This window comes from Engystomops pustulosus, chromosome 3, assembly GCF_040894005.1.
Source record: "Engystomops pustulosus chromosome 3, aEngPut4.maternal, whole genome shotgun sequence".
Classification (NCBI taxonomy): domain Eukaryota; kingdom Metazoa; phylum Chordata; class Amphibia; order Anura; family Leptodactylidae; genus Engystomops; species Engystomops pustulosus.
In genome coordinates this window covers 38,594,657-38,608,817 of record NC_092413.1, presented here as the reverse complement: position 1 = coordinate 38,608,817, position 14,161 = coordinate 38,594,657, and the positions used below count along the sequence as shown (strand labels likewise).

Sequence of the window (14,161 nt, the reverse complement as noted above, 5' to 3'; positions counted from 1 at the left end):
TATATGTGGACAATAAAGTCGGCCACACTCGGGTCCCAATACAGAACACTAATAGTTTGACCAAAAAGTGATGTAACACTTACAAAGAATAAATGTAAAAAAATTACTTTCTTTATTAGTAACATACAAATAATCAAGACACACAATAGATGAACTGCAATGGGTTAAAAGCCATGTGTGGTACAATAAATAATTATATCTATGTATATGGGTAGGTAATAAGTTTGTCATATAGCATAGCCCCAAGTAAACATGCATAAGACAATGGGGTTGGAATAGATGCACAGATAATCCTGCAGGAAAAAATGACAAAAGGAAAGTAGAAAACAAATACCATACCAAATCAGATCACACATGGGAAGTTGCCCATAGTTGCCCATACATAGATATAATTATTTATTGTACCACACATGGCTTTTAACCCATTGTAGTTCATCTATTGTGTGTCTTGATTATTTGTATGTTACTAATAAAGAAAGTAATTTTTTACATTTATTCTTTGTAAGTGTTACATCACTTTTTGGTCAAACTATTAGTGTTCAGTAAAGGAAGTAAATCAAGTCGTAATCCGGTTTGGAAAGGAACATTCTCAGTAAAACTGTTGTACAGTGGGGAGTATATACATTTTGGATATGAGACCACGAGGAGGGGGATTATTCTTTGGGGGAACAAAGATGATTGTAGCATGGGTCAGTGAAGCCTTAAAGGAAATCTACCATTTGCTTTTATGCATTATGAACCAATCATACCTTGAGAATGCTGTAGCTACACTGAGGCAGAAACATATCTTGTTTAATCCCTGAACTGAGTGCTTTTGCTGAAAAAACTATTATATAATATATGTTATATATAATAGTATAATAATTATAAAATTACAATAATTAAGCACTGTCGCTCTTGTAGCTGCCACTGTGCTTTTCCTCTTACACTAATTATGCACTGCTTCAGAGAACGATGTATTTACTGTGTCTTCCCTGATAGGCAGAAGTAATCAATCGCTGCACCATCCCCCAGCTGCTTTGTATAAGTCATCCAGCTCGGGTTGATTAGTCCTGTCTAGACAGTTATTCAGGAAGTTCCTGTGTATGAGGAAGTAATGTGTTTATGTACGGCAGCCAGTCTGCACCCAGCTTTCCCAAGGTCCTGAATGTTATAATTGTTTTAGAGCAAAACCACTCAATTCAGGGATTAAGCAAGATATGTTTCTGCATCAGTGTAGCTACAGCATTCTCTAGGTATGTTTGCTTCACAATGCATAAAAACAAATAGTAGGTTTCCTTTTACCCCATAATAGAGCCATGTGCTTCTCAGTTCCATGACTTGTGCACCATGCAGAAAACAAAGGCGACAAGGCCAGTCATATGGAAACAGTAGGATGAGGACCCTGCTCACAAGAGCTTTCAGTCACCATATATTATCCATTATCCCATACCCTACAGTTAATTTAACACATTCCTCAATCCCCTTGTAAATATTCATATTACAATGCTGTGAAATGGGAGCGGACAAAATGATGAGGTTATTGGTGTGTAATGATAGCACCTCCAGTAATAGCACGTATCCATGCAGCGGTATGCAAGGATTCATCAGACTGCTGGGGACAGCACTCCCAAAAGATGTGAATCAGATTAACAGCTGTTATATGACAACCAATAATAATAATTCTTTATTTATATAGCTCCTACAGATTATGCAGCGCTGCACAGAGATTGCCAAATCAATCCCTGTCCCCTTTGTCAACCATAGACAAAGAACCTCCAAATAATAAAATAGCAATTTGCTATGATGGTAAAAATCCACAATAGATCTATAATGTGCGTATAGTGTGTATTCCAAGTGGATTCCAAGAGTCCTGCTATAGGACATGTATTATAGAGCCTGTTTGGGGCTGGGCTGAAATACCAAGAACAGCCATGTACTATGTTTGGCATTGAGTTACACTATGAAGAAGCTGTAGCTTTCATATTCTCCCAAAATCACTGATTGTTTAAGGGTGTCAGGCATCCATCTGATGTAGCCCATCATGCCAGGACAGCTTCAGTATGCATTTCTTATTCTAAAACTTTACAGAAGTTGTACTCATTGTTTGTTTAGATATCAGTAAAAAAAAAATGGAGGCCCAGTTCATCTGGGCGTAACCAAAACAGATGGTGTGCAAAAGGTTTTCCATTTTCATCCCCTTCTCTATAAACTTTCTCTTACCTACGGTTACATATCCATAATTTATAGAAGACAAAAATACCTTTTTTTCCCCAATATCAATAACCAAAGGTGCTATGGAACCTGCCAAACACAGGTGTGAACATTGCCTTTAAGAACCGATTTAAGGCTGATTTATAAAGTAAGAAATAAATGACAGAACCAATGTTCTTCTTACATCAGATTGTTCATCTCTTTCATCTACCAGCCTCTTTAAATGGAATGCTGTGTTCTTCAATAGAGATTCCAGATCATCAGGGGATAGATCCACCGGCTCCAATAATTGCAGATCAAATACATTTTCGGGATTGTGAGTTACCTTCAGGAAACAAAGATCAGAGTAAAAGTGAAAATTGCCCACCAAAATATTATCCTTCAAAGGCAAGGTAACAAAAATAGGGAAAGTTACAGTTTTATGTAGATAACACAGAATCAGCCATTCATAATATGTGATGGACCTTCCCTCTGCTTAAAACTCCATATAAGTCAGTGAGGAAAATTTTTAAGACCTATGTATCTTGTGTTCTTAATCTGTGGCCAAATGTTAATATGGCACCGAAAGGAACTTGCCATGATATACTATAGTATCTTGGGCCTACCAGATAAAGTTATTCTGGGGATCTACCTTTCATCATCCCAAAGGATTTAGACCACATTAACCTCCAAATTAGGCTGTCTGCGGTATCTCTGAAGTATAAGGTTAGGGCCTGTGCCCACTTGAGGAACTTCTGGTACACTGGTGGGCAGGGGCGTATCTTGAGGGGGTGCAGAGGTTGTGATCGCACCCGGGCCCAAGAGGTTTAGGGGGCCTTTATGTGTCACTTTCCCATATGAGAAGACTAGTACTATAAACCATACATTATAGTCAGGGGCCTGGCACAGACTTTGCACTGGGGCCCATCAGCTTCTAGTTATGCCACTGCTGGTAGGCCAGTCCAACACAGGGCACTAGCCAAAATATTGTATTATTTTTTGAGTGAAAAGTAATAAAGTAAATGGCATAAATTACCTGCAGAGGCAACAGGGGCGTGTACTAGCCTGGCTGTGCACTGGGAGCTAAGGCTAGTACGCGCCCCCGTAGCCTCTGCAGTTAATTTACATATTACTTAAATAAAGGTTTTAACAAGTTATGTTTGGTTCCAGGATTATTAAATTACAGATTAGGGCAGAGGCAGGCAGGAGGAATCTACCATCACATCTACTTCTCATTGTAGGAAATCCACCATCAAAATCCATCATGATAAACCAGTGGCACTTACTCCAGACACTGTGACTGTGGTTATCTTCTTATACGTGTTATCCATGTCTTCCTTCTTTCTAAACTCAACTTTTAAAATTATTCTTATGAGCCTGAAGAGCTCTGGAGGCATTACCAGTACATCTCAATGCCTCTTCTTATTTTTATTATTTATAGCCCCTTAAACTCAGTAGCATAGTTTTAAAATTTGATTTTAGAAAGAAGGGTGCCATGGATAACAAATATAAGACTATTACCACAGTCACAGTGCCTGGATCTATCAGTAAGTGTCCCTGGTTTATCCATGACTGATCATGGAGGTCTCACATGGGGGGGGGTCTTCTGTTCTCATAAACAAGAGAACAGAGGACCTAAAGTCTTCCCTGTAAAGCATATGTGACATAATAATAATTTATTTATATAGCGCCTACAGTTTTTGCAGCGCAGCACAAAGCATGACAAATTGGTCCCTGTCCCTATGGGCTCACAATCTAAACAACCTACCAGTATGTTTTGGAGTGTGGGAGGAAACCGGAGGACCCGGAGGAAACCCACGCAAACACAGGGAAAACATACAAACTCTTTGCAGATGTTGACCTGGGTGGGACTTGAACCCAGGACCCCAGCGCTGCAAGGCAGAAGTGCTACTCACTCAGCCACCGTCACTGCTTAGAGACTGGTGATTTTTAAGCAGCTCCGTTCACATAGTACTTCATTACAAGGGAAAACTCAGGTCTCCCATTATACTTATTACAGCCCCTTGAAGTCAATGTAATACATTGATATAATACTGATCCCAGAGCAGAGAGTCTTATTTCAGACCAAAAAAAAAGTCTTTCCTCATCTTTTTTCTCTTCATAATGAAGATAAACACTATAAAAGGCACAATGGTCCAGTGTCCTCAGTTAGTTCTACAGGAAATCTTTCACTTTATTTTAGACTGTGATCACACTGCTGGCACAAGCAATAGCAATAATAAGCCAGCTACAAGCCGTAACCTCAGGATGTTGTGGAATTACTCATAGCAGCTGTCCTGTAACCACTGAGAGCCTCGTGCTTGAAGATCTCTGCTAAACAGGCCGCTTGGATTGAGAAGACTGTAGAATGGCAGGATACAGCTGTTTATCTCTATACATCATTCATGTGATCTTCAGCGCCCGACAGCTAATGGTCAGTGATGATCTACTCCCTAACCTCTATCCAGCCCTACAGTCTGTGGAGGAAAACAACATAACTAGCGTAGAAATGGAAGACTATACCTCCTGGATATGAGCCGCCACAGCTGCCTTCGTGTCAAAATCCAAATCTTGAATTTTGTCAATAAACTCCTCTTTTCTTTCACACTGCAACACAAATGATAAAGAGAACTTAGAAAATAAGATAACAATTCCTTTCTGTTAATGCCGAATGTTGCCATTAAACCAGTGTCAAACATTTGGTCAGTGATCTGACCTCAGATGGGAAAGACCTAAGCAAAATGTGCCACAACATGTAAGTGTTTTAGATACTTTAGCCAGGACTGTCGCATAAAAGTCGGGAAACGTGAGTTGCTTTAAAGGAAGTGGGTGTGGCTTACATTAGAACTTGGACCAAAAAATTAGCTCATTTACTGGTAAAAATGAACAAATAATTGGTATAACTTTAGACTACACAGTCAAACTTTACTATGTAGCATTAGAGTGTTAGACTGTGTTCTGTATAACTTTTAAACAGTTTTAGTTTATCGCTCCCATTGCCCCTTTCACTCTGGCGTGGTGGGGACGTATATCTGGCAGCAAATTTGCGGCCGGATATACATCCCCTTAGGGGAGGGCTATGCAGCGGTCACTACTCCACCTCTTCAGCGGTCAGCTCATCCGGGCTACAGCCCCGCAAGTATACTGCAGCGTGAAAGAAGAAGCCTTTGTCTGTATATTCATGGTGGTGGTTAGAAAATTTTGTAACATTAATGACTAAAATATTTACATTTTTGAAACAGTTAAGTCATCTATGGGCAGGTTATTTTCAGTTTTAAGTATACAGCCATCTTATACAGCATAGCGCTACACTATTATGTTATGATTAGTGGTACCTTTATTGTGTTAAGTACGAAGTACTACATGTTCAGTGCATTTTTCTTTTCAAATTCCTTTATTAAACGTTAAAAGAGGAATATACATGGGATCCAAACTCAATAGGCATACAATTTCATAACATTCACTGTATAAGACAGTAATCGGTGCCTATAGATGTGCAGGGCATAACAGTTATACAATAGATACATTTTAGCGGATTCCATCGGTTCAGTACATTTTTTAAGGTCAACCATACAATATGGTGCCTACTGTGCAATGTAGATCTCCATAAAAATAGATTCACTGTAGTTTGTTTCATATTCAGAATTTACCTGAACTGCACATCCTAGCAAAAGAAGAAGTAGCCTCTTCATCTCTTCTGTACCTTTCTCTGTAAGAACAAATAGGACATGTTCACATTATTATTCTATGAAGACTTTTTTATGACCTATCTATACCTGTCTATGTCTGATAGTCGGGGGGTTCTAACTAAAAGCCCACAACTTTTGAAAGAAAAGGGAGGTCACCAACTCCACCTTTAATCATCCAAAGCAGTGGTATGTGGCAGGAGTGGACCCCATGGAGAACTGCATTCTCACCATTTTGTATTGTATCTCTTCCTCCTATACACACCTGTACACAATAGATTGACAACCAGAGGCAGGAAGGCCACCACTTACCAGATATTTAGGACGTTTTGCTGATATACCAAAATACCTACAAGGGGCTTGTTAACAAATCTTTATAGAATATTCAAATGGTATGAATTAAATTTCTTCTCAACGCAGCTGCCTTCTCGTTGGCCTACCCAGTCTCCAGCAGACTCCATCTGCCCGTGTCCAGCCTGGAGATGTGGCCACTAGCTGGATCGCTGAACTTTGTAACTGGGACCACCATTTATATGCATAATAAAAGGCTTCGTAGTGCAATTCCTCTGGTAACTTACTAAGCAAGGTGTAACCACATTTCAAAAAAAGTCAGATTAGAATGTCAATGGGGTGCAAGTGTACAATGAGGTGCAATGAGGCGCCCTGGGTACAACACGTATTAAGTACACTTGTCCAAGGTGGGAATCTCATGTGTTACCTTCAGTCAGTAACGCACTTGTAAAAGCGCCTAACCTTAAATAAATAGATGTGAATTCACAAATGAAAATACCCGACAGCCATGGTAATCCTCTGTGCCCAAAAGTATCAAAAGATGGAGTGAATTATGTATCTTGGCCTTATTTTGTCACCTCACTTGGATTACTATCTTAAAGGAAATGGTAGGGGTAAGCTGTAAGTACCGGGCACCAGCTCAGGGTGAGCTGGTGCCGGTACTTACTTTCGTTAGTGTTATAAACCGCGGTATCGCGGTTTTAACACTTTTTAAACTTTAGAGCAGGAGAGGCTTCGACGCTGCGTGCGCACGATCGTGCGGGCGCCTACATAGGAAATAGCGGAGATGTTGCGCACGGTCGCGCGCAGCGCCGAAGCCTCTCCTGCTCTAAAGTTTAAAAAGTGTTAAAACCGCGATACCGCGGTTTATAAAACTAACGAAAGTAAGCACCGGCACCAGCTCACCCTGAGCTGGTGCCTGGTACTTACAGCTTACCCCGGCCATTCTAAATGGTAGGTTTCCTTTAAATAATCTTGGCACATGCGTCATCATTAGAGTTCTGAATCATGACCTCAAATCGGGCAGATATTTTCTCCTTAACTAGCTTCCTCACCACACCATCCCTCTAGCGTTGCTGCCAGTTGGGCAACATTTTATTAAACGTTTCTCCTAGATTCATTCTTAAAATACTAAAAAAAAAAAAAACTGCAAATATATATAAGAGATTAGAGAACATGGGAAATTGGACAGATACAATTATTTAGTACAATGTCCATCATTAATGTCCACTTAGTGTTGATGTTGTTTTGCCCAAGCACTCCGTTCTAGGGCAGTAGCCTGTATAAAGCTTCATTTACACCTAATTTTTTGATATGCCAGAAAAGCTCCTGGTGTATATTCTGAGCATATGCACAGTATTTTCACATACTGTGGGAAACACATGATGGAAAGCGGAGTCTTCCCATCCTGCTCCTCCCTGCTGAGCAAAATATATGCTCAATGTAGGCCATAATAGCCTATGTGGGATGAATCAAAGTATTGCATCCATACTCGGCTTCCGCTGAGTGTACATTCTCTATATAAGGACAGTTACATCTCTGGGGAAACACCCTGAATAGGCAGCAGCCAATCAATCACTCACTGCTGCTGATGTTCAGTCTACCTACCGTTTTTAGGTGGCCTTCAATAGTAAGGACACATTAGGAATCCGCCCCGGAACACATCCGTACAAAGGAAAGTTAAAACGTGGTGGCAATGTAGCCCATAGTCCGTAGCAGATGACATAGCATTTTCATAAATTATGCGCGCATGCACGAAAAACCTACTGAACATAACTAGACATGCATTCTCTCTCTCTCTCATATACACTCACCGGCCACTTTACTAGGTACACCTGTCCAACTGCTCGTTAACACTTAATTTCTAATCAGCCAATCACATGGCGGCAACTCAGTGCATTTAGGCATGTAGACATGGTCAAGAGAATCTCCTGCAGTTCAGACCGAGCATCAGTATGGGGAAGAAAGGTGATTTGAGGCCTTTGAACGTGGCATGGTTGTTGGTGCCAGAAGGGCTGGTCTGAGTATTTCAGAAACTGCTGATCTACTGGGATTTTCACACACAACCATCTCTAGGGTTTACAGAGAATGGTCCGAAAAAGAAAAGCATCCAGTGAGCGGCAGTTCTGTGGGCGGAAATGCCTTGTTGATGCCAGAGGTCAGAGGAGAATGGGCAGACTGGTTCGAGCTGATAGAAAGGCAACAGTGACTCAAATCGCCACCCGTTACAACCAAGGTAGGCAGAAGAGCATCTCTGAACGCACAGTACGTCGACTTTGAGGCAGATGGGCTACAGCAGCAGAAGACCACACTGGGTGCCACTCCTTTCAGCTAAGAACAGGAAACTGAGGCTACAATTTGCACAAGCTCATCGAAATTGGACAGTAGAAGATTGGAAAAACGTTGCCTGGTCTGATGAGTCTCGATTTCTGCTGCGACATTCGGATGGTAGGGTCAGAATTTGGCGTCAACAACATGAAAGCATGGATCCATCAAGCCTTGTATCAACGGTTCAGGCTGGCGGTGGTGGTGTCATGGTGTGGGGAATATTTTCTTGGCACTCTTTGGGGCCCCTTGGTACCAATTGAGCATCGTTGCAACGCCACAGCCTACCTGAGTATTGTTGCTGACCATGTCCATCCCTTTATGGCCACAATGTACCCAACATCTGATGGCTACTTTCAGCAGGATAATGCGCCATGTCATAAAGCTGGAATCATCTCAGACTGGTTTCTTGAACATGACAATGAGGTCACTGTACTCAAATGGCCTCCACAGTCACCAGATCTCAATCCAATAGAGCATCTTTGGGATGTGGTGGAACTGGAGATTCGCATCATGGATGTGCAGCCGACAAATCTGCGGCAACTGTGATGCCATCATGTCAATATGGACCAAAATCTCTGAGGAATGCTTCCAGCACCTTGTTGAATCTATGTCACGAAGAATTGAGGCAGTTCTGAAGGCAAAAGGGGGTCCAACCCGTTACTAGCATGGTGTACCTAACAAAGTGGCCGGTGAGTGTATATATGTCAACTGTCTATCAATGCATTACGATTTAGTTACCTACTTCTATCTATTCATTAGATCATATTATAATATGATATAGAAGTTGAATATTAGTTATTATATTCCACTGTTTTGATGAATTTCCCATCTATATATATTACATCTAAAGCCGAGTTCACACCTGCGTCTGGGCTTTGCAGTACACTCTCCATTTAAAAGGAGCATAACAGAAAAAAAACGGAAGGTGAACAGTCATTCAATGGACCTTCTGTTACACTGAAAAGCTGCACCATTTCTGTTATTAATACAAACGTAGGTGTAAACTTTGCCTAAGTTATTATTAGTGGCTCTTTGATTTCATTCATGGAAAAAGGGTTTTATACTCACCAGAGAATGGAGTTTTTCCAATAATCAAAACATTTGGCAAAGTCATCATAACCAACTGCTGTAAGGATTCCTGTGGTAGAAAGGGGGAGGTTACACATACTGTATGTATTAAATTTCATTAATAGTCAACCAAACACAAATGACTTAAAATGTATTTCTCAGACCTGCTGGATTCCATAAAAATCCAGATGGAGTGAAGAAAATTTTTATTACCTACATAAAAAAATGTAATGGCTTAAATTTCCTTCTGCAATATTGTTTTCCAGCAACTACATGGAAACATTATTGGACTTTCTAGGTTACCTTATCTTATACAACATACAGAACTATAGCATGATGTGAATCTCTGCCCCATTTAATCATCTCAAGCTTTAAGTCCAAAATTCTAGATCAATCAATTTTTTATATACGCTTATCCCATTTGTATGATACAAATGTCTAACTATTCAGTATATACACAGATTTAACAGATATCCTGCTGGCTACCTGACACTAGGCATAAGAGTAAGGCCGGCGCCACACGTGGCGCTTTTGTCTGCGCTTGCAAACGCAAACGCAGACGAAGTCGCGCCCATCGGGAACGAGCCGCCGGTGTTTCGCGTTAAATTAACGCAAAACACCGGCGGCTCGTTCCCGATCGCAGGCGTTTCCATAGAAACGCCGATGCGATCGGGCCGAGGCCCGCCCTGATGGGCGCGACTTTGTCTGCGTTTGCGTTTGCAAGCGCAGACAAAGCACCCTGTGTGGCGCCGGCCTAAAATGAGAAAATAAAAGCGTCTTGCCCTGTTCTGACTCTACTTTGGGTCATGTTCATGTGCAGCTAGCCTGAGGCCCCTTCCACACTCGCAAGTGCCATTACATCAAATAACCATAACACCAACCTTTAGTCATCTAATCCATAGAATGGCTGCAGATGGAGGGCTCCAGTTAGAGATCACATGACCCTCCGTCTGCGGCCATTTTATGGACAGGAATGTCCGGCTGATGAGGTAAATGACAGGAGGCTTCACTTTACATATCAAGAAAGCGGAGCAGAACTATCAATAGATGTATATTGGTAAATTACCTAATATCCTGCCCCCCACACTTACACACACACACACTACAAAAAAACAACCCCTTGAATGAACAAGTTGGATCTGGTTTATAAGGAGTAGTATTCATAAAAGCTGCAACAATGGCAGAGCATCTAGATATCCACTACTCTCTTCTGATATTAGGCACGGACCCTATATCTGTCTCCAGGTGTTAACTTTGCCCAATATCAGGCCTCAAAGGACTTTTATAGGTTGGACATGGACTACTACACAGTCGCTACCTATAGATGATACTAGAGAAAGTATCTATAATTTCCATACATAAGAAGGGGACATTTATCAGGGGTTTTATGCCAGAAAACTGACATGGATGCCCTAGAGCAGTGATGGCTAACCTATGGCACGGGTGCCAGAAGTGGCACTCAGAGCCCTTTCTGTGGGCACTCAGGCCATCACCAGAGATGACTCCAGGTATCTTCCTGCAGTCCCAGACAGCCCAGGACTTGCTGTGCACAGAGCTATTTTAAAGTGACAGCTCTACCTGGGACTATTTTCTGCTTTATTGGTGTCCTCAGGTGCTGGTATCAATGAAAACTGTGACAAAGAAGGGAGTATAAATCACAAATTACATTTCTGTGTTGGCACTTTGCGATAAATAAGAGGGTCTTTGTTGTAGTTTGGGCACTCGGTCTCTAAAAGGTTTGCCATCACTGCCCTAGAGAAAAATTGCAGTTGCGAGTGAACATGTGATTATTGTCCCCTTTACTCATCTCCACGCAAAGGGGATGTGGAGTGTGAAATGGGGCACAACTGGGAGGTGCGTCGCTGGAGCTAGCAAATTTCCTTTACTTCCAATAACTACAGACATAGCTGTTCTCCCAACGTATGAGGAGGCCTCTCATTAGCCAAAGTGGTTCCCGTGCCCCCCAGAACTTCTGGCCAGGCACAGGGATGAACACTGTAAGTACCAGAGCAACCAGGGTGCCAGAACAGAGTAAGAATTTTTTTTATTTCGTCACCCCTACCCCTACCCTTGGTTGTAAAGAATGCCTTAAAATAAGCCAATAAGATGAAGGTGGAAGCCTTAGTTCACATTCAATTTATAAACCCCAATTTGATATGATATGATGTTGCGATCTTACTCTGCTTATCCTGATATGAATCATCCATTATCACACATGTCCCTGAGGAGCACTATGATAGGAGATAGCATTATTCAGAGATTAGTAAAACATCCCTCAACTCTTACGCCATAAGCCAATAGATGTCTATAAAGTGAGTAACATCCCTAAACAAGCTGAAAGGAACATTCCTGGCACAATTTTAGGATTCATCTAGTTATGCAGGGTGCATGGCCTGAAGTCCTTGCGGATGACACACCGCAGAGAGAATTGTGACACCCCTCTCCCTAACAGACCCTACACTGAACATAGTGGGGCAGTTTTGCTCTGGGTGTTCTTTTAAGAACACTTCATCCATAGAGCAGTATCAGAGCTGGAATCTTGAGAACATACAGGAGATGTTTGCATTGGGCTTGACCCATAGGCTATGTTCACACTGACTGATAAAAGAGGATGAGGTAGTTACTGTTTCACAGTATTGTCTGAGCACAGTTAGTCATTGTTGTTTCTCACATGATGTATAACATTTCTTTAACAACTGGAGGAGGAATCCAAATTACAGTTCTAGATTTCTGCTTTTTTAACCCCTGCTTTCAAAAAGCCATACTTTTTTTGAGTTCCCGTTTTCATCAATATTAAATTTAGAAAGGATATGACATTCTCATTGTTGGTATTCAAATTTGTGCGACACATGAGCAAAAAAAATGGCAATTTTGAGAATATCAATTTTAAATCAATAGAGATCAGATACCAAAAAACATCGCCGATCAGATGTTTGCAGAGACCACAGTATTGGGACAGGCTTGACTGGGACTAAGATGCAAAACTAACATGTGGCTGATGGATGTGACGTCTCATTAGGAGCAACAAGACTGTGAAGTCTTCAATATTTTAATCATAAAGGGGCGGCCAACTGGGCATTTGCTTGTCCTAAAGGGGCTCCCTGCATGTGGATTTAAGTGGGCAGGGGATGTATTGCTCTTTTAATTCCCCTTTGTATCTCCTGTCTGTATATCTATCATCTATCCGTCTAGTTATCTATATTCTATAATTTGTCCATTTCCTATCTATATACGGTATCTTCTATTTACCAATCTATCTATAAAAAAAAGTAAAAAATAGGATGCACACCAAATTGTAAAAAAGAGTGGGTACTTTATTCACCGTCATATCCATCTCCTATCTAGATATCCATCCATCTATCAATCAATCCTATCGCTCTTCTACTGTATTATATCTCTATCATCTATATATAATCTACTTTAGATTTATGCATCTCTAAATCTATTATCTATAATCATCTTTCATATTTATCTTCTATCATCAATCTACCTATCATCTGTCCCATAGTACAGATTGCCTTACCCTACTACTGTGTGTAACTACAAAGTGATATTATTGTGCAGGGCTAAAAGGAGCCTTGTACTGAATATAACTATTCATAAAATAGTATTTCGTCTAAAGCCTTCCCTGTTAGCGCCACCACATTCAGCAGCGCTTTACAAATTACGGAGGACATTTACAAAATAGTCCTGCCCCGATTTGCATTGCTGCCGCTCAGCTCCAAATACTAAGGGGAATGGTGAGGATGGCCCCCCTCACTTCTACAACCAGCCATGTGCTACGTCCCAGGTGAGCAAATGTACATCTGCATGGAGCCTGACATAATATATACGTAAATATTTTTTTTATCAGAGAGTTGGGTCTAAGTTTATGCTACATTACACATTAGTTGGCTGACTAGGATTCAGAATCTTGGCGCAATTCTGGTGTAATCTGTAGCATCTTTAGACACAAACTTTTGGATAACCTACCGAAAAGCGTCTGAAATACATGATAAATGTAGGCTACAGCATGTGTGATAGTTTTTTTTAATCCTAAGCTAAATAAATCTACCTTACTGTATGGGACTCCCACTACTGACATGGATGCAACTATTGGAAATCACATTGAGTGGTCCATGAAAAGTAGGACCTCACTGTGAGTATATGTGTAACTTCCAAGTTAGTTGCATCTTGAAAATTTTAGTAACCGCCAAATCTGTTGCCTTTTGTAAGACTGTTGTAGCTACCAAGGTTTCTGCCATATGTTTAAAGGAAATCTACCACTTCTATAAAGTATAAACTTACCTACAAATACTTACCGACTCTACTCCTCATCATGACCCCAGCAGTGGTCTTCACCAAGATTGACATGCTGGAATCGCCTAAAAAGAAGACTTATAAAAGGCAGCCTGGAGCGCAGTGACAAGATATCCAGTGCTCTGGGCTGCTAATTATGCACACCCCCTGTGTGACATCATCTCCAGCATGGTAGAGGGAGTTGTGAGAGGCGTGAATAATTAGCAGCCCAGGCTGCATTTTATCAATCTTTTTTTAGGTAATCTTTAGCTTAGTGAAGACCACCACCCAGATCAAAATAATGAGGACAGTCGGTGAGTATTTCATAGGGGTTTTTT

The 14,161-nt window shown here is 41.1% G+C and overlaps 1 protein-coding gene across 7 annotated transcripts in view; it reads right to left on the bottom strand.

Annotated features, from left to right (window-relative positions):
- The window catches only part of CCDC88A (coiled-coil domain containing 88A), a 125,878-nt gene that overhangs the window by 57,348 nt on the left and 54,369 nt on the right, over positions 1-14,161 (bottom strand). For all 7 annotated transcript variants that reach the window (XM_072140516.1, XM_072140515.1, XM_072140519.1 and 4 more), the window contains exons 4-7: positions 9,546-9,615; positions 5,823-5,881; positions 4,696-4,779; positions 2,378-2,518 (exon numbers count right to left, since the gene is read on the bottom strand). In XM_072140516.1, the coding sequence (XP_071996617.1) occupies positions 2,378-2,518; positions 4,696-4,779; positions 5,823-5,881; positions 9,546-9,615 (354 nt within the window). The remainder of the gene's footprint in view (positions 1-2,377; positions 2,519-4,695; positions 4,780-5,822; positions 5,882-9,545; positions 9,616-14,161) is intronic.